Consider the following 22,589-nt stretch of genomic DNA (forward strand, 5'->3'; position numbering starts at 1 on the left):
AGACTAGTGTTTTAGTAATGTGGCGCTAGCTTCGGCATCGACAACAGGAAGTGGCTGGTGCGCAGATCTACTGCTCTAATATTATCAGATCATCTGATAAAATCTTTGCGCGCAATGATGGCACCACGGGTCCACGGCAGAGCATGCAAGCAGATTCCCGCAGCGGACCACGTCAGAAACCATCTAGGCTATCGCGGTGTCCCTCAGGGTTCTAACACTCCATAAACCTCCACAACTGCCCCTTACCCAAGTCGCCACATCCTAGTCTAGAAAGACGGGTTCAAGAGGTATCATTGGAAGAGAGCCAGTTGCCGCCGGCATCGGACACCTCACACCACTTTGTCAAAGTCTGCGAGGGTCCATTTCTCTTATTCCTGTAGATCGGCACTTTTCCGGATAAAGACTGATAAGACCTCGCGTTGAAGGCGGTGAGAGGACCAGAAGTGACAGCTACAAGGTCCCCGTCGTCTCAACAATTTCCCCTATCCTGTCCCGCGTCCAAAAGACAATCCTGGTAGTTACGGGCTGAGCTTTATTAGAACAACGCTTCCCACATCTTCACTGTTGTTACCTGGCTTCACCCGGTTTCATTCCATAATCTTTAATTCCAAAACCCGTCTTTTTCCTCAACTCCAAGCTTCCAAACTAGCCATCATGTCTACCGGTCTTCCCTCCGTCTACATCGTTTCTGCCGCCAGAACCCCTGTGGGGTCCTTCCTTGGGTAAGCTACCCCGCCATGTCGGCTGACCTGGAGCTGTTGTCAGAACGACACAGGAGGGACGAAGCGTGAACTTCGCGTTGCTGATATCTCTGAACTTGTAGTCAGCTTTCCAGCCTTTCTGCTGTTCAGCTCGGTGCCCATGCCATCAAGTGTACGTCGGTTAGAACCGGTTTCGAGAGGAGTATTAGATGAAACGTGTCCTTAGCTAACCGCTCCTGTTTCTAGCTGCCGTTGACCGCGTTCCCGAAATCAAGGCTGAGGATGTTGAGGAGGTCTTCTTTGGCAATGTCCTCTCCGCTGGGTACGTAGCCATTGATTCCTTTGTGCACAGCGAACGCGCCGCCGCGACTCGATCCTGGAACAGCACAATACTAACCACATGTCTTTATCCTCAGTGTCGGTCAGGCTCCTGCCCGCCAGTGCGCCCTGAAGGCCGGTCTCTCGAACAAGGTGGTCGCCACCACCGTCAACAAGGTGTGCGCTTCCGGCATGAAGGCCATCATTCTTGGCGCTCAGACCATCATGACTGGCAATGCAGACATCGTTGTCGCTGGCGGCACCGAGAGCATGTCCAACGTCCCCCACTATATGCAGAACCTCCGCACTGGTGTCAAGTACGGCGACGGCGGCCTTGTCGACGGTATCCAGTCCGACGGTCTCCGTGATGCATATGGCAAGGAGCTCATGGGTGTCCAGGCCGAGCTCTGCGCCAAGGACCATGAACTGAGCCGTGAGGCCCAGGACGAGTATGCCATCAACTCGTACCAGAAGGCCCAGGCCGCCACCGAGGCTGGTCTGTTCAAGGAGATTGCACCTATCGAGGTCCCGGGTGGCCGCGGCAAGCCTGCCATCAAGATTGACCGCGATGAGGAGGTCAAGAACCTCAACATCGAGAAGCTCAAGTCCGCCCGTACCGTCTTCCAGGCCAAGGACGGTACCGTCACTGCTCCCAACGCCTCCCCCATCAACGATGGTGCCGCTGCCGTTGTTCTTGTCTCCGAGGCTAAGCTTAAGGAGCTTGGTATCAAGCCCATCGCCAAGATCCTTGGCTGGGGCGATGCCGCCCACGAGCCTGAGCGCTTCACAACTGCCCCGGCTGTCGCCATTCCCAAGGCCATCAAGCATGCCGGTATCAAGGAGGAGGACGTTGACTTCTACGAGATCAATGAGGCTTTCTCTGTTGTTGCCCTTGCCAACATGAAAATTCTTGGCCTCGAGCCCGAGAAGGTCAACGTCTATGGTGGCTCCGTTGCCATCGGCCACCCTCTTGGCTGCTCCGGTGCTCGTGTTGTCACTACCCTCACCTCCGTCTTGGCTGAGAAGAAGGCCAAGATTGGCTGCGCTGGTATCTGCAACGGTGGCGGTGGTGCTTCTGCCATCGTTATCGAAAACTTGCAGTAAGTGGCTGGCGCTTGTGTCTCGATCATTCTATATACCCACATATCTTTCCACATGGCTCGCGGGGCGGAGTTTTGCAGAAACGAAAAAGCATACATGCCTTGTGATTACCACACGAGGATGACATTCTAATAAAAAGTTTTGATGATTGATGATAGATCAACAACTAGCTTGCCCTTCGTTAAGTCAAGCCTTTAATAATACTAAAACCCAACCCATACACGGAATATTGTTCTCGACGTAATTCGGACCATGGCTGTCATTCAAAGAGTTCATATCATTCGAAATCATGACGAATTTGATTTCACTGCTTTACTACTCATGAAGAGACAAATCCTAGTTGGGATGGATGTGGTTCAAACCCCAATAAAACGATGGCTTAAGTGACTGCGCGCTTGCTTATACACTGGGCCGCCACGCCTTGATGCAGCTGTCCTCTCCGGCGGTAAAAACTACTTGCTGCTCATCAACAAAGCAAAAGCTGCGAACAATCTCGGATCCATGTGCCCCCGGAAGACCTACCACAGTCTCACTATCCAGGCTCCATGAAGCACCATTCTTCGATAGATGGATCAACCGGAACAGTTCTTGACTATTCGTCCCCCCCATACGTGGTTAGCACATACTCGAAAGCTGGTTTTCCACTAAAAAGGGCAAAGTTGTCCCAGGGAATAAACTCACTCCTGTGTTCCGGCACCAATTACCGCCCCAGCACCCGTCACCTTCGGAATAACGTTGCACAAATACTGGCAATCCACCACCTTGCGAATGTCGCCCAGGTCGAGCGTCGGCGAGCCCTTCTCAACCGTCTCGCCCATGTCGTACAGCGCAAACCGCTCGTCGTGCGACACGGCGTACACCTCGGTCTCGTTCAGGAAGCCGGCCCGGTGCACGGAGCCGTGGTTGAAGGCCGCGATCACCACTTCGTCTTCGTCCGTAATGCGCGTGTCGCACACGTTGACGAGTCCGTCGGTCGAGCCGGTGAGAAGGAGGTGAGGGTTAGTGGGGTGGAAGGAGAGCTCGGTTACGTCGTCGCTGTGGACTTCGTCGTAGTGGATTTTGGGAACGCGGGGGGAGCGGAGATCCCTTTTTGTTGGAAGTTAGTGAGATTTTGTCTGGTTGGAGGTGTCGAACAGCAGGTGAGCTGAGCTTGGGTACGTAAAGTCTTACCATAAAAGAATGGATGCTTGGTGGTTAGCCAGTTCGGTGCCGGCAGCTAATGTGTTTGTCTGTTCCGAGCAAGCAAGTGAGAGCAAACCAGGACCTTCGCCTGGCGTCCCTATTTGCAGCACTGGTGTGTTGGCCGCATCGCTTCTCAGATCCCAGAGCGAAACCGTCCCGTTCTCGCCTGCTGTGGCAACGATCGAGTTTCCAACGCTGAATACTTCTGCGCAGCTGATGTTCCCATGGTTGGTCTGGACTTTCTTGAGAGGTCCCTGGTTGAGGCGCAGAGGGTTGAAGATGGAGAGACTTTGGTCGGAGCCAACGGCTGCTAGCCCAGCAGACACGGGGATGATGTCTGTGATGTAGGTTGGTTCGGAACCAGGATATTTGAACCCGTCGGTACAAGAAAGGGCATACATCGTGACTGGTTTATTTTCGGGGGCTGAAAGATTTCGCTCTGGTACAATGGTTTGCAAAAGATTGGTGAGAGACTTCTCCGTTCAGTTGTAAGTCGATTTGAGCTGTACAAAGTTCTTAGTCTTGATGCTTCGGTCTTGAACGGTCCTAATGTCTACCTGTACATGGTACTCACATCAGATAAAAAGAGTAATCCGACTTCCCAAACAGATTGTGCTATCATTCACTGGTCACAATTAGGGATTATTCGAAGATTTATTGCTGTTATTCTGTTCTTTGAGTTTACAGGTGAACCTTGAAATGATAACTACATACTTCTTCAAAAGCGCACTTCGGATCGCAAGCCGCGGCAGCTGTCCGCCAGCTGACTGACCAATCACAAAAGCAGGTACGTACGCTACAACTGACGGGACGCGGCTGTCGAGGTTTTGAGCTTTGCGGGCGCCCGGGGTAGGAGCGCGGACCCCTGTCGAGCTCGCTCTAGAACGATTACAAAATGGGAAGTCCACGCTGGGTGTTCAAGTTCACTCTGGACACCTAGCTGGTATTTATGATAGATAGCGTTGGTTCGCGGCTGCTGTGGACGCTACCACTACACAACAGTAAAGGTGTACTGTAGCTACTGGTAGTGACTACGCCACGATTTATTGACGTGATTTACCTCGACATACGTCCCGTCTAAAAAGAGTGCTGATATTCAATCGACCTAACAAGCTCGAATACTTGCACCACATCTGCTCCTTTTAGGATCCCACTGCAACGGACCACCACGGACTGCAAACAACGTTATTGCTGACAATCTGTTGCTAATACATCACGAGTCTGATAATGGCATGACTCTTTCCTCTGGGTTTGCCTCTACTACTTTTCCAAAGTCGACAACCATGAGGCGCTTTCTTCTGTACATATTCCGTATGCTTGCGAACCCCAGGCCACTCTGCTCTCCTGGAGCGCCAGACACTGACATCATCGTCCCCAGTGCTATTGCAGGTTGCTGTGTTCTCCCACGCGGACGTGCCGGACAACCAACAACATGTACTTTCCGGAGATAAATCCAATGGAGCAACAGGCAATACACTCCCCCCCGAGCTCCCTGCCGCACAGCATGTACAACCAGGTATGCGCACTCGAACAAAGACGGAAGCTCAGGGCTGGAAGGACAACTAACTGACAGATAAACAGGTGCTGGCCTTGTCGACGCCGCTCTGGTCGAATTGCGAAAGCTACACCAACCGTTGCATTATAAGATACGAAAGAACCCCGGCATTTTGAGAACCGTTCTACATCTTGCTTCCAAGGCATTACCGGCCATCCGACTTACTGCTCCCTCGCCTGCTTCCTCCCACGATGCCGTCAGTGGCCCGCTCCTCCATGCGACCAGGCTCTTCGAAGAGTCCGCACAAAAGAACAATTCTGATGCGCTCTATATCCTGGGCGACATGAACTTTTACGGCAACTTCTCCCATCCCAGGAATCTCAAGACGGCCTTCAGTTACTACCAAAAGCTCGCTTTGCTCAATGGCAACAGTTCGGCAATGTACATGATGGGAGTGATGTATTCTACAGGAGTGGGAGGCGCTGTGGAGCCGGACCAGGCCAGAGCTCTGCTTTATTACACCTTTGCTGCCAACCAGGGCCATACAAGAGCCGAGATGGCTGTGGCACATCGTCACTATGCAGGGATCGGAACCACGAAGAACTGCGAGACGGCGGTGAAATACTACAAAAGGGTCGCTGATAAAGCAATTGCGTGGTACCGGTCAGGACCCCCCGGTGGCATGAGCTGGATATCGGAATCTCATCGTATCGCCGACGAGCTTGGAGGTATATATGGTGTAGGAGCGAGTGTGTCCAGTTCGGGACAGAACGCACCTCACAAAAACCCCACCTCTGACGCACAGGCTTCTATCGAGGATATTCTCGAGTACCTTGATCTGATGTCTCAGAAGGGCGATGTCAAGGCGACTTTTAACCTGGGTCGTATCTTTTACGACGGGCAGAGAAACCTCCCTCGTGACTACGTCAAAGCTAGGGAATACTTTCTCAAGGTGGCCAGTAAAACCTGGAACAAGAAAGGACAGGTTTTTGAAAACAAGACGCCCAGTTTTCACACCATTAGTTGCAGAGCAGCTGGCTATATTGGACGCATGTATCTGCGAGGAGAGGGTGTTGAACAGAACTTCAGGCTTGCTGAGTTCTGGTTTAGGCGCGGCAATGAGCAAGCAGACCAACAATCTCGCCATGGACTCGGACTGATGTATCTGAACGGTTACGGCGTGGAACAAAACCTCGATCTGGCGCTCAAGTTCTTCAATGCGGCAGCCGAGACTGTGTATCCACCCTCACATGTGCAGCTCGCTGCGCTGTACCTTGATCAAGGTCAGTCCGATGAGGATATCTACGCAGCAAACCATCACCTGGACCTGGCGGCGAAGTACTACAATATGGAGGCATATTACTATATTGGAGAGATGACCTATTTCGGTCTTGGCCGCGAGAGACAATGCGAGGTCGCGCTTAATTACTACAAAGCGGTCGCTGAGAAGGTAGAGCCGTTTGTCTCGTCGTGGGCTGAGGCTAATTTGGCCTACGAAGCGGGTGAGATTGAGTTGGCATTTCTCGAATACCTGCACGCGGCAGAGCAAGGATATGAAACTGCTCAGAACAATGTTGCGTACATACTCGACCCTCAAAAGTCCTATTTGACTATCCCGCAGTGGCTGTTTCCCAAAGCCCAGAAGCTGACACTTCTTCAAAACCCGACACTAGCACTCATCTACTGGACCCGGTCGTCAAGGCAGGGTAATATTGACGCTACTGTCAAGATGGGTGACTATTACCTTGGCGGGATAGGAACAGATGCTGATGTTGATAAGGCCGTTCAGTGTTATACTGCCGCTTCAGAACATTACCAGAGCGCGCAGGCGTTGTGGAACCTGGGTTGGATGCATGAAAATGGCATTGGCTTAACTCAGGATTATCATCTTGCTAAGCGATATTACGACACTGCTCTGGAAACGAACGATGAGGCGTATCTCCCCGTCTCTCTCAGTTTGTTGAAGCTGCGAGCCAGAAGCGCCTGGAATACTTTCACCAACGGCCGGATCAACTCTATCCAAGACGAGCCAAGTGAGCATCACCCCCTGACCAAGGACATATCAAAGAAACCCAGCTAACAATCAGCAGCCGAGAAAAAAGAATGGTCGCTCAGTGAATGGATCAATAATTTCTTACAGGATGAGATGGGCTATTACGGAGATGACATGTATGATGGCTATGAGGATGCGATGCCCGGTGCCGATTCCGATTTGGGTGCTTTTGAGGAAGGGGACATCCTGGAGACGTTGGTGATCATGGGTCTCGCCGCCGCCCTTGTCTTCTTGGTACTGTACCGCCAACAGCGACAACAAGCAGCCCGGCGGCAGCAGGAAGATGAGGCTAGGCGCCAACCGCAAGAACAGCAAGGCCAAGGCGTAGGTAGAGCAGCTGGCGGAGCGTTTGCTAATGGACAACAGCAACAACAGGCAGGAAATGGGGGTTTCTTCCCCCAACCTGGCGCTCCAGGCTTTGGGCAATGGGCTGTTGGTGGTGTGGGCCACTGAGCAGCTGGTCGGCACGGCTTTGCAAGTCTTTTTTTTTTTTTTCCACTGCATCTTTAGTCTTTACCACAAGTGGTATTCTTTGAGCTATTAATGAGCGATGGTGTACTGGGGTATTGAATACATACGCTGTATACTATAACAGACGTTAGAATGGGTATGGTTGAGAGTAGCCATACAAGCACCGTTCTGGAACTATTCTACATAGTAGAGGCCGATGTTGCTGTTAGTGCGTCACCCACGTGCCCACTAACACGTCTTTCAGGCCAAGCACTTGTATTCAACACAGACATTTGCGGGCCAACCAAGCAAACGGATGATGCTGGGAGTCGATCGACAGCAACAGAACCCGGCTCTCTTTCTTGGCCCGAATGGACTTTAATCATGGTTCAGTTGGGAGGATGCTTGCTTTGAATGATCGTGAGGACCCTCCTCTGCAGACCTCGATGCAGCGGCCCGGTATGGATAACTACTACAGCAGGTACGACTCGCTAAAATAATCCCCAGTCTCCGTTCTCATTGCGGTAGTTCTTTCATCTCACAATCACATTTCAGTCCATCATTTTTTCATCGGACTAGACCGCAACGTCACCTTGCACTTCAAAGAGCGCAACAATGAACCGCACGCAATCAAATACTACTTCTTACCCCACGAAGACCAATTCCTTCACACTCCAACCGGCGCGCAACCCCTTATCCACCAACCTGCCTCTTACCTAAGACAATGTCATCTCGCACAACACCAGGGCCAGCAGCCAAGCGCCGCCGCGTCGAGCTGGCCAACGCTACACTGCGGAGGCCTTTTCGATCTCCCATGATCAATCGCACACCGCCTGGTGGCAAGCCAACAGATTACACGGCGACGAAGCAGGGCAGAACGACAAAATTACGAGCGGCGGTGGGTAGTGGTGATGGCGTCGTTGATGCCAGGGCAGAAGGGGAGGAAGAAGACGACGAAGAAACAAGTTTCTCCTCGGTATCGACGCCAGCAGCGAGGAAAGCATCAAAGAACAGTCTCCACTATAGTGGTGCCAGCGCTGCTGGCCCCAGTACGAGTGCACGACGGAACGCGAAACCACCCATTCTGAATTTGAGCAACAAGCAAGAGCAGGGGCAAGAGCCTCGAGCTACCAGATCTGGTATCAATCAGAAGCGAAGCAGGATCGGGTCAGGGACTTCTTTTGTCTCCAGTGCCACTTCTACGCGTCCTTCCGTTGGTCTACACCATCTCGCAAGGGGGGCAGTTGTTAGTGAAGCTGGTCCAGATGGCAGTGACGACATCTTAGCCGGACTGCAAAAGTCTCACAGGGAGACGAAGGTTCATTTGGTCACTATGCAAAATCAGTTGGATCTCATCAGGCAGGCGAAGCGTATCGAGATGGCGTCACGGAAGGCTGCTGTCGAGGAGAGCAAGGAGCTACGACGGCTGGACGCAACGGTCATTGACGCGGAGTTGAAAGGGCTAGTAAAGAAATGGAAGCTCGCGAGCAGACAAGCGGCAGAGGAATTGTTTGAGCTTATCAAGGGGAGGGTGGCGGATATGGGCGGGGCCAAGGCGTGGAGGGAGACGAGGAGGAGGCAGAGGGAGGGGTTTCATTCTGCTTGGGATGATGAGGGGCAGAAAGGGAAGAAACGAAAGGGAGATGGTGATATTGATGAGCGAGATATCGAAAACTCCGATGTCAGCGACGATGAGGGTGATGACGACCGGCGATTTTCGCAAGGAGCTGGAAACAATGACGATGGAGACGGAAGTGCGGAAGACAATCGCGAGGACTCGGTAAGGTTACTGTGGCAAAGGTGAGTGTCACTGACAGAAAAATGGGGGCTAACTTCACGCACGTGTTGCTGCTAGGGATTTACCATGCTCATGATGCTGCAAAGCCTCAACATTGAGCCTGACGTCTTGGGATACGATCCGAACGAAGACAAGTGGCTGGATTAGAGGCCTGGAACTCTTTACCAAAGGGAAGAGAAAGAGAAGGAAAGAAAGAACAAGAAGGAACCCAGGAGCTGCCGTCTGGGCCCCCACAGCTCGGAACGATCACTTGACGGATCAGACCAACGGTTTCTCACCTGCCTCATCTCAGAAGGCCAAGTCGTCGCGAGGAATTAGTGTTCCAAGACACCGAATGTGTCACGACTCCGAGATTATATCTCTCCATCCGACAATCAGGAGGCCGTAAGTGTGTCTCTGTACACCAGATATACAGGCCACTTTTCATGCGGGCGAGACCTGATTTATCGAGTAGGTACATGATCTTTGCAAGACATCCGATATCCGCGGCAGGCAATGCACACAAGGGCAGCGATCTAGGACATGTCTGAACCTTTGTCCCTTCAGCGGTCCTTGTAAGTATCCGTCACAGGCCTAAGCTTGGTGTTTAGTTGTCACGGGTTCCCAGTTCCAGTATGAGCCCCGACGGCAACCTTACCCGTTTCCCCCGGATTGAATCAAGTTCGGGTTACCAGGCGCTCGCTTCTGTGGTGTTTCTTTTATTCCAGCCACAGTGACTTGCCACGGCCAGCCTACGATACCCGGGACAGGAAAGGATGGCCTAACCGCTGCCGCCAGACACTACCGGCGAAGGTAGTGACATGGCCTGTGTAACTCTTCAGGGGTTCCGGCTCGGCAAACAACTGAAACTCAGATAAGGGGGTACGACCTCAGGTCTGATGAAACCTTTCTGCCGTACAAAGCAACCGCCCGAGCACCACTGCCGTTTCGTAGCCTTTGCTACAATCGAACTGGGATCATGCCCGCTTGCATCTTCGCTACAGTTTGTGGCTTGCAGACTCGCAGTCGACCTGCCCCGGATCCCCGGGTTGCCACAGTAGCGGCCGATTTGTATGCAAGCAAGTCAAGCAAGCGCGATCTGGGGATGGACCACGACCATGCACTGCAACGACAAGAGAAGCCCCTGGTTACAGATCTCATCCTTTCTCTTACATACATGACTGCCCCTTACGGTGACTCCCGACTCTGTCCTTTATTCCGGCTTACGTACCAACTCTAGTCTACCCAGGGAAGGAATAGATAGAGACAATTTGGTGGACCACTGCCGGACGCCCAGGACACATGGTCGGCCTCCCTATCGTGAATCATGGAACCTTCCATTCAGACGTGTGCTGTGATTTGCGCTTACCCTGTCGGCGACTGGGACAAGTGCTGTTTCACGACCGAGCACGTATCGCAAGATTTTTGGGAGATGGAGTGAAGGAAAGCAGGCAGGTCTCTCTAGATCTGTCTTCTTGGTGGAGTAATCTGCTCTCGGCCCCAAGTCTTGGCAATTCTGTGCCGTCTTCCTCTCCCTCCGTCTCTCGCCTAGGTTGTAGTCGCCGCCACTCACAGGAGGCACTACGTGTGTCTGGGTCCTCTACTTCTTCTGTCTCATCGCTCAGTGCACAAACCCGGCATTACACTCTTCCTTCTCTCCTGTCTTGCAAGACCGCTGCTACTACTACGAGAGATCTCATGCTGCTGGGCGGCAGGAGGAAGGTTCTAAAGAGTGTTGGTTCCTGATCACTTCCTCTTACCCTGTTCATTCGTTTTCACTTTCTGTCTCTGACTCTTGTTATGATCACTAATTCCCCTTCTAGCCCCATCATTCATCTTATCATATCCTTCCTCAGACTCCGTCGACATTCTTGACAGCCGAAGCTCATGGTCGGCTTGTTGTATCAGAGTCTTGATATATCCAATTAATAACTACACGTTGGAATTTCGGACTTGTCTACTTAGGCATTAATGTTGCCTACATACCTCTGTTAGAGTGTTCCTGCTTGTCACACTCGTGTTCACATTCTGCTGGCTTGGAATAGACCATCATGGCGGCGTCCGAGTCGATAGTCAAACCGACTCTCTTATTATCGAGGATAGTCTCGCGGGAGATAAGAGAATATAGCAACTGTACTCGAGGGGCAGATGGCTTCATCGACCCAAATAGTTGTTATGTCCCCTTTTGGTACACAAGAGTAAGTTGTGCCTCCTCGGCCACTCGGCCACTCACTCCTCCAGCATCCATTGCGACAAAGACAGACGATCAGTAACATTCTGCCAGTTCCTTTGCTAATCCTATCATCATTAAACATCAGACGGGCGTCATCGTCAAATGGTCTCTTTTCCTCGGCCTAAGTACCTTCTTCGGGCTCTACCTCATACTAGGCTATCTACATGCCAAAAGGCGGATAACGAAGGGTCAACCACCCATGGCGTATCACAGGGTAAGCATCCATTTTGTTATTCTCTTCTCTTCTCGTGTTTCCCACAGATCCTTCCATCGTTCTCCTTTCTCTACGCCCATCTTATACCCTAACCAGTCCATTCCATTCCGCGTCCCAAGACCACAGAGACTAACACACCCCAAAAAGTGGCTCGTCGCCCGCGACGACCCTCGCTACCCTGATCCCCAAACAACCTTCCGGCCTTACGGCAACCCTGCTGTTCTTACCAGACCCGGAAGCCAACAACAACAACAGCCCTACGGAAACTACGGAATGTACCCAGTTCCCCCACCAGTCTATGACCCCGACGCTCCTCGTCCCCCGATGTACCCGGGACCTCCACCGACCATGGCCATGGCTATGGCGCAGCCGCCGGATGGAGCGACGAAGGTGGATCCTATGCAACAGGCGCCAGTGCTACCGCCGGTGTCAACAACAGTGCCACCAACCTCTGGAACTGGCGGCGATGGCAACGAGCGATATGAAGCGCCGCCTGGACCACCACCGTCGATACAAGCACAGGCGCAGACACAGGCACCGGCGCCGATAAGGCAGCAGGGAACGGGTGGAACGAATCCTTTTCGTGATTGAGTGATTGGACAAACTTTTTTTTTTCTTGGGTAGGAAGGCTTCGTCGGTTTGGGGTCCGCTCGTAATTTTGGCATTCGAATCCGCGGGGATGATTAGATGGTTGGTTGGATTGGCAGGTATAGCATTGTCTACCTTTCATATGTTTAATCTGCATTGATTGTGCCAGAATGAAGGAACAACCTTAAGGACCGTGGCGATCACTTGAGCTCAGCCGAGATAGCCAAAGTACTGATAGATGGTATTGATGAAGCTCCAAGTCAACTTACAAATCCAGGCAATGTCTCCCAATTTCGAGGTGTCATCATGCGTGTCTGAACCTCGTGCCTTCTGAAAATAAAAGGCAAACGCCATAACGCCTCGCTGTTGTTTTGTTCCCCGTATATCCGTTTCATGGGGACCTTTTTACCATGCCCATCCCTTTGTGTGTACCAGATCCATTTTCAAACGCCAGACAAACCTGAATAAACTGCTCTTGCGCTGCCCTGCTTTGATCTGATCGCACGTGGAAAGACCAGACTTCTGTACAGTCTAGTCTAGTCAAGTTCCATAGCATCATCATCAATCTCATCACCAGCAGCAGCACCACCAGTATCAAACTGCGGCAGTGACCCGGGATGAATAATCTGCACCGTATCCGTCAGTGTGTTGTTGACCTGCTGCTGCCTTTCCTGCTGCTGAAGCTGTTGACTCTCCATCAGATGCTTCTCACGAATGCGGGCGCGCGCCTCCAAGATGGCTTTGCGAACGCTATCCTGCTCCTCGGGGACCGTAAGGGACGCTGGCACGCTGTATAGCACCAGTTGTTTGTTCAGGATATCCGAGTCCACAGACAGTGGCTGGGCACTGAGCACCTGGGCCGGGATGCGGTTCTGTCGCAGGTGACTCTCGATATCCGGAAGAAAAATCAGCTTGCCGCCGTCTTGTTCGGCCTCGCTCTCAGAGGAGAGCTCATCTTCGATGTTGTAGATGTACACTTTATGCTTGGTGTTGTCGACTTGCATGAATTCGGTGTCATCTTGACCTACGGCGGCGGCGGTAGGGTATTGGTTGGTCTGGGACGATAAAGATGATGGCGGCGATGTGGTGGAAGGTGTAGTAGTAGATGGAAATGAAGATGAGAAGGAGTTTTGCGCTTGTGGGTTCCCGACGGAGACGTATAACCTATGGCCGCCGTGTTCTGTTGTGGGTTGGGCCGTGTTAGTGACTGAGCGGTGGAACGGAAGACATGATGTCACTGATATGATAGGAGATAAGGGAAGAGAGGAGCGGTGGCGGTGGCGGAACATACCCAGATTCAACAGGCTCATACGCTTGGAGAGGCGCTCGTGTTCAGGCTGTGAATCGGCTTTGCGCTTCCGCGCACATGGTGCTGGTTGAGGTGCAACATATTGTTGCCGAATGAATTGGCTGGAGCTGATGTTGTTGGTGTTGTTGTCGTTGTTGTGATAGTTGAGTTGTTGCTGTTGTTGCTGTTGCTGATGCTGGTTCATCATACTGTATCCATATCCAGGCATCTCCATGGTGCTGGCGGTGGTGGGCGTGGTGGGCGTGGTGGGCGCAACCAGGTGTGGTAGTGGTCCAGATTGGAAATGGGTCAGCATCATTTTCTCCCCGCGGCCAATTTTCGCCTTCGAACCTCCTCTTTCTCCGTCTTTTAACCCTCCTCCGGACCGCAACTGACGTTTAAAACTTCCGTATCTCTCCCCCGCACGACCGGTAGCTCAGATACCTAGCTGCAGGGTATTGGATACCTTAGTGTACAGGCTCCGGGTGACCTGGGTGATTTGCTCCAATCACCTTGCGTTGAGCTTCCTGATTGAGAGTGGGTTGGCGAGAGATAGCAGCCGGTCCAGCCCGAGGTAAGCGGTAGGTTCTAGATTGTCAGATCTGTTGCCGCGATAAAGGTGGTGTTTAATTTAGCTACTAGCGCTGCGACTAGGCTCTTGGGTTTCGCTGGCCGACTTTTGGTGGGAGACAGACGAAACTCGGTAAAGAATGAAGAGTCTTGTGACAAACAGGTTGGGATTGTCGTTACGCTGGTTCTCTGCGTATGGGCCTGGAACCAGCGGGAGCAGGAGCTGCAGTGGCACGAGACTGCCCCCAGCCTTTAAGGGCTTGAGTCATTGCTCACGAACCTTCCACAAGTATCGCGGCAGGACTATTACTAGGCCGATCCCGCCCTCCTCGCTCGAGAATCTTCGAGCAGTCACCACGCCCTGCAAGTCCACGAAGCCGCTCACCACCTGCACCCCGACAACACCGACGGCCACCACGACCCGCACACGCACACGCACCACGCTCACTACCGCGAACCCCTCCACTTTCCCGGCCCTTGAGCGCGTTTCGACCGGATCCGCGTTTTCCTCCTCGCGGCTCTTTTCTTCTTCTTCGTCGTCGTCACTTGTTCAGTCTTCAACTCTGCCCGTCATGGCTTCTGATTCTCAGTGGACTGGTGTCCAGGTCCGCAAGACCTTTTTGGACTTTTTTGCAGAGCGGGGTCACAATGTCGGTATGCAAACATCCCTCCGCCACATGATTGCTGGCTACCCCTCATCCCCTCCCCTCCGCTGCCCTGTCCTGTCCGTCGCGGCGGGAGAAAAAAAAAAAGAAAAGAGAAACCTGAGAGGGCATTCCCACATGCTTCACCTGCATGCGCCCGCCGCAACAATGGGCCAAGACACGCCGCGATGCATTCATTGCCATCCCTATACACTATCATTCAACATGGTACCTTTATTTGCAATGCGCTGACCATTTTCGCCTCCTGTGCGCAGTCCCCTCGTCGTCGGTCGTCCCTCACAATGACCCCACATTGCTATTCACAAATGCGGGCATGAATCAGTTCAAGCCCATCTTCCTGGGCACCATTGGCAAGACGGAGGATATGGCCCAGCTGAAGCGTGCGGTTGACACACAAAAGGTGATATCTCGTCGTCTGCTGCGATATGGTTGTTGACAAGCCTTTACTGACCCTTTGGAACAGTGCATTCGCGCGGGTGGCAAACACAATGTAAGTCCCGGCTCCCTCCTCCAACGCTTGGCCTACCAAGAGCAATTGCTAATATAACCCTAAATAGGATCTCGACGATGTCGGCAAGGACAGCTACCACCACGTACGTACCGATGCGGTCTATATATAGCGAGCTCATGGCACTAACACATGTCGGCAGACTTTCTTTGAGATGTTGGGCAACTGGTCTTTTGGCGATTACTTCAAGAAGGAGGCCATTGCGTGGTCTTGGGAGCTTCTGACAAAGGTCTATGGGCTGGACCCTCAGAGACTTTATGTCACATACTTCGAGGGCAGCCCAGACCTTGGTCTCGAGCCGGATCTTGAGGCCAAGAACCTCTGGCTTGAGGTTGGTGTTCCCGAGGACCACATTATTCCCGGTAACATGAAGGACAACTTCTGGGAGATGGGTGACCAGGGCCCTTGCGGCCCTTGCAGCGAAATCCACTACGACAAGGTCGGAGGCGGCCGGAATGCCGCCCACCTCGTCAATATGGACGACCCCTTGGTGGTTGAAGTCTGGAACATTGTCTTCATCCAGTTCGACAGGCAGGCCGACAAGTCTCTCAAGTCTCTCCCTGCGAAGCACATCGATACCGGTATGGGCTTCGAGAGACTGGTATCTGCCCTCCAGGACAAAACCTCCAACTACGCCACCGATATCTTCACTCCTCTTTTCACCAAGATCCAGGAAGTTACCGGTGCCAGGGAATACACCGACAAGTATGGCAAGGATGACGTCGATGGTATCGATACCGCTTACCGTGTTATTGCCGACCATATCCGTCTTCTTTCTTTCGCCATTGCCGACGGCGCTGCTCCCAACAACGTCGGACGCGGCTATGTCGTTCGCCGTGTCCTCCGCAGAGGTGTCCGCTATGCCAGAAAGTACTTCAACGCTGAGATTGGTACCTTCTTCTCCAAGATCCTCCCCGCCTTGGTGGAGCAGATGGGCGAGCAGTTCCCTGAGCTCGTGAAGAAGCAGACCGACATCAAGGAGATCCTTGACGAGGAGGAGGTTGCTTTCGCTGTCACCCTTGACCGAGGTGAGAAGCAGTTCGAGAAGTACGCTGCTCTTGCCATCAAGAGCGGTGAGAAGAAGCTTTCCGGTGCCGATGTCTGGAGACTTTACGACACATTCGGTTTCCCCGAGGATCTTACCAAGCTTATGGCTGAGGAGCGTGGCCTTACCATTGATGAGGCTGAGGTCAACGAGGCCCGCGAGAAGGCCAGAGAGGCTTCCAAGGCCGTCAAGGAGGCTGTCCAGGAATTCGCCAAGCTCAACGTTCACCAGATCGCTGAGCTCGAGACTGCTCTTAACATTCCCCGCCCCAACTCAGATGCCAAGTTCCTTAAGGGTGATACCAAGGGCAAGGTCCAGCTGATCTTCAACGGCAAGGAGTTCCTTAAGTCCAGCAAAGATCTTCCTGCCAAGACCCCACTTGGTCTCCTTCTCGACAACACCAACTTCTACGCCGAGTCCGGTGGTCAGGTCGCCGATACCGGCCGCATCATTATTGATGGCGTTGCCGAGTTCAAGGTCCTTGACGTTCAGGAGTATGGTGGTTACATTGTCCACAACGGTTTCCTTGAGTACGGTGAGCTTACCGAGGGTGATGAGGTCGTTTGTGAATACGACGAGCTTCGCCGTCAGCCTATCCGCAACAACCACACTGGTACTCACATCCTGAACCACTCTCTGCGTGAGGTTCTTGGTGACGAGATCAACCAGAAGGGCTCGCTGGTCGACCAGGACAAGCTCCGTTTCGATTTCAGCCACAAGGCTGCTATTTCTCTGGAGGACATCAAGAAGATTGAGGATCTGTCCAACCACTACATTCGTCAGAACCTCAAGGCCTACTCCAAGGATGTCGATCTCGACCTTGCTCGCGAGATCGAGGGTGTCCGTGCCGTCTTCGGCGAGACCTACCCCAACCCCGTTCGCGTCGTCTCTATCGGCATGGAGGTTGACGAGCTGCTCAAGAACCCAAAGAACCCCGAGTGGCGCAAGATCAGCGTCGAGTTCTGCGGCGGTACTCACGTCGAGAACACCGGTCTGATCAAGGACCTGATCATCGTCGAGGAGAGCGGTATTGCCAAGGGCATCCGCCGCATCGTCGCCTACACCGGTGAGGGTGCCCACCAGGCCCAGCGCGAGGCCCAGGTCTTCAACGAGAAGCTCAATCACATCAACGCCCTCGCCTACGGCCCACAGAAGGCTGCCGAGATCAAGGCCGCCGCCGTCGAGCTTGACGGTCTCACCATCTCCGTCCTTACCAAGGAGGAGCTCCGCACCCGCTTTACCAAGATTCAGAAAGAGGTCGTCGACGAGCAGAAGAAGCGCCAGAAGGCTGAGAGCAAGACTGCCCTCGACACCGTCGCCAGCCACTTCCAGAAGGACGAAAACAAGGAGTCCAAGGTGTTCGTTGGCCACCTTCCCATCTCCGCTAACGCCAAGGCCATCTCGGACGTTATCACCTACTACAAGACTAAGGACAAGGAGAGGTCCGTCTACGTCTTTGCTGGTAGCAAGGACGACCAAGTTATGCACGGTGTTTATGTCGGCACTGTAAGTTCTCACTGATCATCCCTCACTATATAAGATTAATCGATCCTACACGATGCTAACCATCTCAACTCTACAGGCCCTCTCTTCCAAGGGTGTTACCGCCGAGCAGTGGACATCGGCCGTCAGCGCCGTCATCGGCGGCAAGACCGGTGGCAAGGAGCCCAGTCGCCAAGGTGCCGGTGCCGAGCCCGAGAAGCTCGAGGAGGCCGTCAAGAAGGCCGAGGAGTGGCTGTCTGAGAAGCTCAAGGATCTTAGCATCTGAGAAAAAGAAAATAAAGAGCTATGTGTTGGAGTAGAATCAAGTGATATTGGCTTGTGTCGTCTCCCTGTTTCGTTGATATCCAGAAAAGAGTTCGTTATCTCACTTGGCTCTATATATGAAAACCAAGTTGTGTATTTCTTAGCGGTCTAGAATGGGTGATGGAGCAAGCTATTTCATGCAACGAAAAAAAATAAAGAAATGAAAATGAAAGAAACTTAAGAAAATGAAAAGAACGTAGAAAACGTCAGTTGCAAGTGCAGGTCATCTTCCACTTCATGACAGGGACTTGCGGGATATCACACACACAGCACGTTAACAGGTGTCGTATTCTTATTTGGGCAAGTAGGGAGCTACCTATATAAGCGGGATAAGAACATGGGCAAAAGAATGCAAGTCTCCAACTTTACAGCTCTCAATTGATATAAATAGTACACAATCAATGTACAAGGGCCTGCTTTCCCACTTTCTTCATACATAGATGATATGTCTTCTAAACCCGATCCATCTAGTTTTATACAGTATACATAACACTGGCATTTTTGTACCATTTAAGCAGCGGGTTCTCGCCGCTTTGCGTCTCCGTCTCTTCCAGGTAGGCCCAGCTGCGCATGAACTCCTCGTGAGACATGACCCGGGACAGCTTGCCGGTGATGGCCTGGTAGACGAGTTCAGACACGCGGAAGTCTGTGGGGAACATAATATCGAAATAGCCTTGATGCACCTTTAGTGGACGAGACAGTGCTCTGGTTAGTATGGCACGAGAGGATAAACTGAAGACCATGAAACTCACCAAGGGTGTAGTAACTGGCACAGGCCGCCGTTGATACCTCGTCTGAACAATCGGCGCATTCACCCCCGGCACGGCATCAGGCAGCGAATGGAAGTCACTCGTCAACAGCCGATGCGCAGGAAAGTACTTGCTCAGCACGTCGAAGAATTGCATCAGCCGCGTCGGGATATATTCGGGCTCGCTCATTGTGCTGCGCAGCGGCCTGATGGAAGAAACCCATTTGCCCAGCTTCGTGGTCGGGTACGGCACCTTATACCGCCCGCCAGTGGCCGCATCCCGCACCCGGAAGTAACGCGCGGCCACCGGATCCAGCACGGGGCTGTAGAACTCGAAGAAGTCGTTGGATTCGCTGATCAGCACGACGGCCTGCATGGGCGTCTCAGTCGCCAGGTCGTAGCGGATGGCGTCGTGGGCAAAGTTGTCGAAGACCTCGAACGCCAGGAAAAAGCATGGGGACGGGACCGGTTGCGTCCAGTCGAAGATGGACTGGTTGATGATTTCCACCTTGTTGAGGTGGCCGCGGCCGGCGGCCGACCGCATCAGCGTCGAGTTCTGGACTTTGGCCAGCGAGTCGCTGATCTCAATGACCTTGTACTGCGTGCGCGCGTACACGTCCGGGTCCATGTCGCGGATGTAGTCGAGGATGTTGAGCATGAGCGTGCCGCGGCCGGCGCCCATCTCGTAGATGATCAGGTCGTGGTACGGGTACGTCGTCAGTTTGTAGTTGGCCACAAGGTAGCGGGCAATGGCCTCGCCGTAGTAAGGGCGGAAGAGCTCCGTCGGCGTGTACCAGAGCTGTCGCGTGTCGGAGGGAGCGACCTCGTCGAGCTTGTCCTCGAAATCGACATAGCGCTGGGAAAGGACGTTCTGGAATTCGGTCTCGTCGCGGAGGTTGGGGAAGTCGAAGGGCTCGCCGGGTGTGAAGATGGTGACTTGCTTGGAGAAGTAGCCGTAGTTGGGATTGTAGAGGCTGTCTGCAGCATTATGCGAAAGGAAAACAGAATGTCAATGTCTCGTGCTTCTCTTTTTTCTTTTCTTTCCTCTCTTTTCTTTTTCATTCTTGGGCTTTGTGCTGTCGCAGCTAGGTAGGTGGATATCTCAACCCCTCGGGTAATGCGCCATGTTTTTGTCTTGGACCGGCAACCAACCTTCGATAAAGTCCCTTAGGAGCATCTTGACCCGACGTGGTCTCTGTTTCCTGCCCCAGAGCTCGGCCGCTGTCACCATTGGCGCTCTCTTGTACTCCTCTGTCATGTCCTGATTCAGGATCTTTGTTCGCTGCTGCCATTGGCTTTCATCCCCCACGGGAGAGCTCGCGCCACGACGCTGGCTCGAGTATGGTCGTCGCTGCTGTCGTCTGTGGTATTGCTGTACTCGATGTCCATTATGGGCTGTCGCGGTCGCAAGATGGCGGAGATGCTTCTGTGATTGACATGCCGGATGATGGCGAAAAAGCTGTCTGAACAGCTGGTTGACGAGTTGCGAGTCCATACTGACTGGGTGAGTCCAGATTGTTGGTGGGCGAGAGAATGAAGCCCGGGCAGTATCCCGGAGGTTGCTGACGGTCTGTTCGTTTCGCCACCTGCTCCAACTGAACTCCCCGCGCCAGTGAGAAGGAAGGTTGAGGTACCGTATACCTGGTCGGTAAATGTGGTGGAGTGGAATCGTCAAGGGGACACGGGGCGACAGGTGGAGGTTGATGGGGGAGGGGGAATGGATCCTGGAGCTTTTGCGGGGTGGCCCGAGCTCACTTCCTCATTCGGTTCTAGAACTAGCTGACAGTGGCCGCTCAGGACAACGGTGGTGGCGGCCCAGGCCAGGGCACACGACATTGGAGGATGGCTCGGCTCTCGCTGTCCGTTGCCCCCAACGGCGCTTACCATTCAGTGACCCGCAGCAACGGGGAAGTGCCGATTCACGACACTATCTGTGACAGGCCTCATGGCTTCCGATCTGACCGGCTTCAGCGGAGGCGAGGCCGGTCACCGGAGCCAAAGGTTCTTCCCTGCCTGCCGTGGGAGACGAGCGACTGAATCGATAACACCATGCTCGAAGTTCCATCGTTGCATGACATCAACAGCAACTTCACAGCAAAAACCTCACAACTTTTGAGGACAACCCGACCACATCAGACAAGACACCCTCTCACTTCATTTTCCGACATTTTCTGTTCTCGTGAATTCCGGCTTCTGTGCCTTTACATCTCAAAGAACTCAACAACCGAATTCTTCTTCCGGGCAACAGCGCCAACGGCGCAAATTTAACTACATCACCACCCACACCAGACGGCATTGACGAGACACCACCTACTATGAGATAAATCTAGATTCCCTTCACACCGAACAACCGCCAAGACATGTCAATAAGCGACCATCCCCGTGTCTACGGCACGGTAGCTCTCACAGCCGCCTTCGCCGCGGGTATCCTCGTCACCCTTGGCTTCAAGGATTGCTACCCTGAACTCGAGAATCGGTACCAACGGCGGAGGAACCGCAACCTAAGCCGATCCAATGGCGATTATGGCGTCGTAGTACCCACGGCCAACCGGGTACACCGTGAGAGTCTCATCTTCGGTCCGGTGCGACTAGAAGACCACGAGGAAGTAACAAGCAACATCAACAGCAGTTTCGACTGGGTCGAGGGCATCGAGGGCTGCATCGGCAACACCCCCTTAGTCATGATCCGCAGCCTGTCCGAGGCAACAGGCTGTATCATCCTCGCCAAAGCCGAGCTTCTCAATGGCGCCGGCGGCAGCCCCAAAGACCGAGTGGCACTCAACATGATCCAGGACGCCGAGGAACGCGGGCTGCTTGTGCCCGGGCGCGGCGATACCATTTACGAAGGGACTGTGGGCAGTACGGGCATCTCGCTGGCGACGCTGGCGCGCGCAAAGGGGTACAAGTGCCACATTTGCATGCCGAACGACATGGCGATCGAGAAGTCGCAGCTGCTGCACCACCTGGGCGCGACGGTGGAGCGGGTCAACCCGGCGCCCATCACGTCTCCTGATCACTTTGTCAACCTAGCACGCAGGCGGGCGCGCGAGCACGAGGCGATACACGCGGACGGCAGCGTCGGGTTTTTTGCTGACCAGTTCGAGAGCACGGCCAACTACCAAGCACATGTCAAGACCACGGGACCGGAAATCTACCGCCAGACGGGCGGGCAGCTGGACGCCTTTGTGGCTGGTGCCGGCACGGGCGGCACTATCGCCGGCGTGGCCAAGTACCTGAAGGAGGAAAAGAACCTATGGGAGACGCGCGTGGTGTTGGCGGATCCGCAGGGCAGCGGGCTGTTCAACAAGATCCGCCACGGCGTCATGTACTCGTCGACGGAGCGGGAAGGTACACGCCGGCGTCAGCAGGTGGACACGATGGTGGAGGGTATCGGCATCAACCGCATCACGGAGAACTTTGAGTCCGGGCGGGTGCTGATTGACGATGCCGTGCGAGTGACAGATGAGCAGGCCTGCCGGATGGCTCGGTGGTTGGTGGAGCACGACGGCATTTTTTGCGGCAGCAGCACGGCTGTCAACTGCGTGGCGGCGGTGGTGACAGCCATGAAACTACCCAGAGGCAGTCGGGTGGTGACGTTATTGTGCGACTCGGGCAATAGACATCTCAGCAAGTTCTGGAAGCATATTGGCGATATGGGGCTGGAAAACGATACCCAGGCGCAAGCGGAGGATCTTTTTGCGGAGTTGGGGCTAGAGGAATTGAAGAGGTAGGAATTGAGACGGACTGAACAACGTAAATATTGTGCCTGCTGAGTCAGGCTCGCTGTCCGCTGCTGTCATCAAACATGTGACATGTTCTAATCGTATCTCATCCAAGAGTCCAACAG

General features: G+C 53.4%; 9 protein-coding genes across 9 annotated transcripts; 6 read left to right on the forward strand and 3 right to left on the reverse strand.

Annotated features, from left to right (window-relative positions):
- Positions 1-450: 450 nt before the first annotated feature.
- Positions 451-2,402, forward strand: NEUTE1DRAFT_150487 (acetyl-CoA acetyltransferase; the record flags this gene model as incomplete). The annotated part of the gene is made up of 4 exons (XM_009858416.1): positions 451-722; positions 824-873; positions 948-1,023; positions 1,118-2,402. The coding sequence occupies 4 exons, from the start codon at positions 655-657 to the stop codon at positions 2,121-2,123; spliced, it is 1,200 nt and encodes a 399-aa protein (XP_009856718.1).
- Positions 2,403-2,492: 90 nt separating this feature from the next.
- On the reverse strand, positions 2,493-3,703 carry NEUTE1DRAFT_126482 (uncharacterized protein; the record flags this gene model as incomplete). Its single annotated transcript, XM_009858417.1, has 3 exons — positions 2,493-2,712; positions 2,802-3,206; positions 3,291-3,703. The coding sequence occupies 3 exons, from the start codon at positions 3,701-3,703 to the stop codon at positions 2,520-2,522; spliced, it is 1,011 nt and encodes a 336-aa protein (XP_009856719.1).
- A 494-nt stretch (positions 3,704-4,197) lies between these two features.
- NEUTE1DRAFT_126483 (uncharacterized protein) lies at positions 4,198-7,309 on the forward strand (the record flags this gene model as incomplete). Its single annotated transcript, XM_009858418.1, has 4 exons — positions 4,198-4,215; positions 4,653-4,818; positions 4,884-6,830; positions 6,888-7,309. 4 exons carry the CDS (start codon positions 4,198-4,200, stop codon positions 7,301-7,303), a joined length of 2,547 nt encoding a protein of 848 aa, XP_009856720.1.
- A 561-nt stretch (positions 7,310-7,870) lies between these two features.
- NEUTE1DRAFT_126484 (uncharacterized protein) lies at positions 7,871-9,628 on the forward strand (the record flags this gene model as incomplete). The annotated part of the gene is made up of 3 exons (XM_009858419.1): positions 7,871-9,100; positions 9,198-9,482; positions 9,550-9,628. The coding sequence occupies 3 exons, from the start codon at positions 8,025-8,027 to the stop codon at positions 9,626-9,628; spliced, it is 1,440 nt and encodes a 479-aa protein (XP_009856721.1).
- A 1,341-nt stretch (positions 9,629-10,969) lies between these two features.
- Positions 10,970-12,115, forward strand: NEUTE1DRAFT_92073 (uncharacterized protein; the record flags this gene model as incomplete). The annotated part of the gene is made up of 2 exons (XM_009858420.1): positions 10,970-11,275; positions 11,672-12,115. The coding sequence occupies 2 exons, from the start codon at positions 11,129-11,131 to the stop codon at positions 12,113-12,115; spliced, it is 591 nt and encodes a 196-aa protein (XP_009856722.1).
- A 228-nt stretch (positions 12,116-12,343) lies between these two features.
- NEUTE1DRAFT_126486 (uncharacterized protein) lies at positions 12,344-13,635 on the reverse strand (the record flags this gene model as incomplete). Its single annotated transcript, XM_009858421.1, has 2 exons — positions 12,344-13,292; positions 13,404-13,635. 2 exons carry the CDS (start codon positions 13,633-13,635, stop codon positions 12,649-12,651), a joined length of 876 nt encoding a protein of 291 aa, XP_009856723.1.
- Positions 13,636-14,542: 907 nt separating this feature from the next.
- Positions 14,543-18,193, forward strand: NEUTE1DRAFT_126487 (uncharacterized protein; the record flags this gene model as incomplete). Its single annotated transcript, XM_009858422.1, has 6 exons — positions 14,543-14,624; positions 14,890-15,035; positions 15,099-15,125; positions 15,193-15,228; positions 15,286-17,694; positions 17,771-18,193. The coding sequence occupies 6 exons, from the start codon at positions 14,543-14,545 to the stop codon at positions 17,954-17,956; spliced, it is 2,886 nt and encodes a 961-aa protein (XP_009856724.1).
- Positions 18,194-18,467: 274 nt separating this feature from the next.
- Positions 18,468-20,237, reverse strand: NEUTE1DRAFT_55008 (uncharacterized protein; the record flags this gene model as incomplete). The annotated part of the gene is made up of 2 exons (XM_009858423.1): positions 18,468-19,720; positions 19,895-20,237. The coding sequence occupies 2 exons, from the start codon at positions 20,235-20,237 to the stop codon at positions 18,468-18,470; spliced, it is 1,596 nt and encodes a 531-aa protein (XP_009856725.1).
- Positions 20,238-21,102: 865 nt separating this feature from the next.
- Positions 21,103-22,473, forward strand: NEUTE1DRAFT_133586 (uncharacterized protein; the record flags this gene model as incomplete). Its single annotated transcript, XM_009858424.1, has 1 exon — positions 21,103-22,473. One exon carries the CDS (start codon positions 21,103-21,105, stop codon positions 22,471-22,473), a length of 1,371 nt encoding a protein of 456 aa, XP_009856726.1.
- Between the last annotated feature and the right edge of the window lie 116 nt (positions 22,474-22,589).

This window comes from Neurospora tetrasperma (genome assembly GCF_000213175.1).
Source record: "Neurospora tetrasperma FGSC 2508 unplaced genomic scaffold NEUTE1scaffold_81, whole genome shotgun sequence".
Taxonomy (NCBI): domain Eukaryota; kingdom Fungi; phylum Ascomycota; class Sordariomycetes; order Sordariales; family Sordariaceae; genus Neurospora; species Neurospora tetrasperma.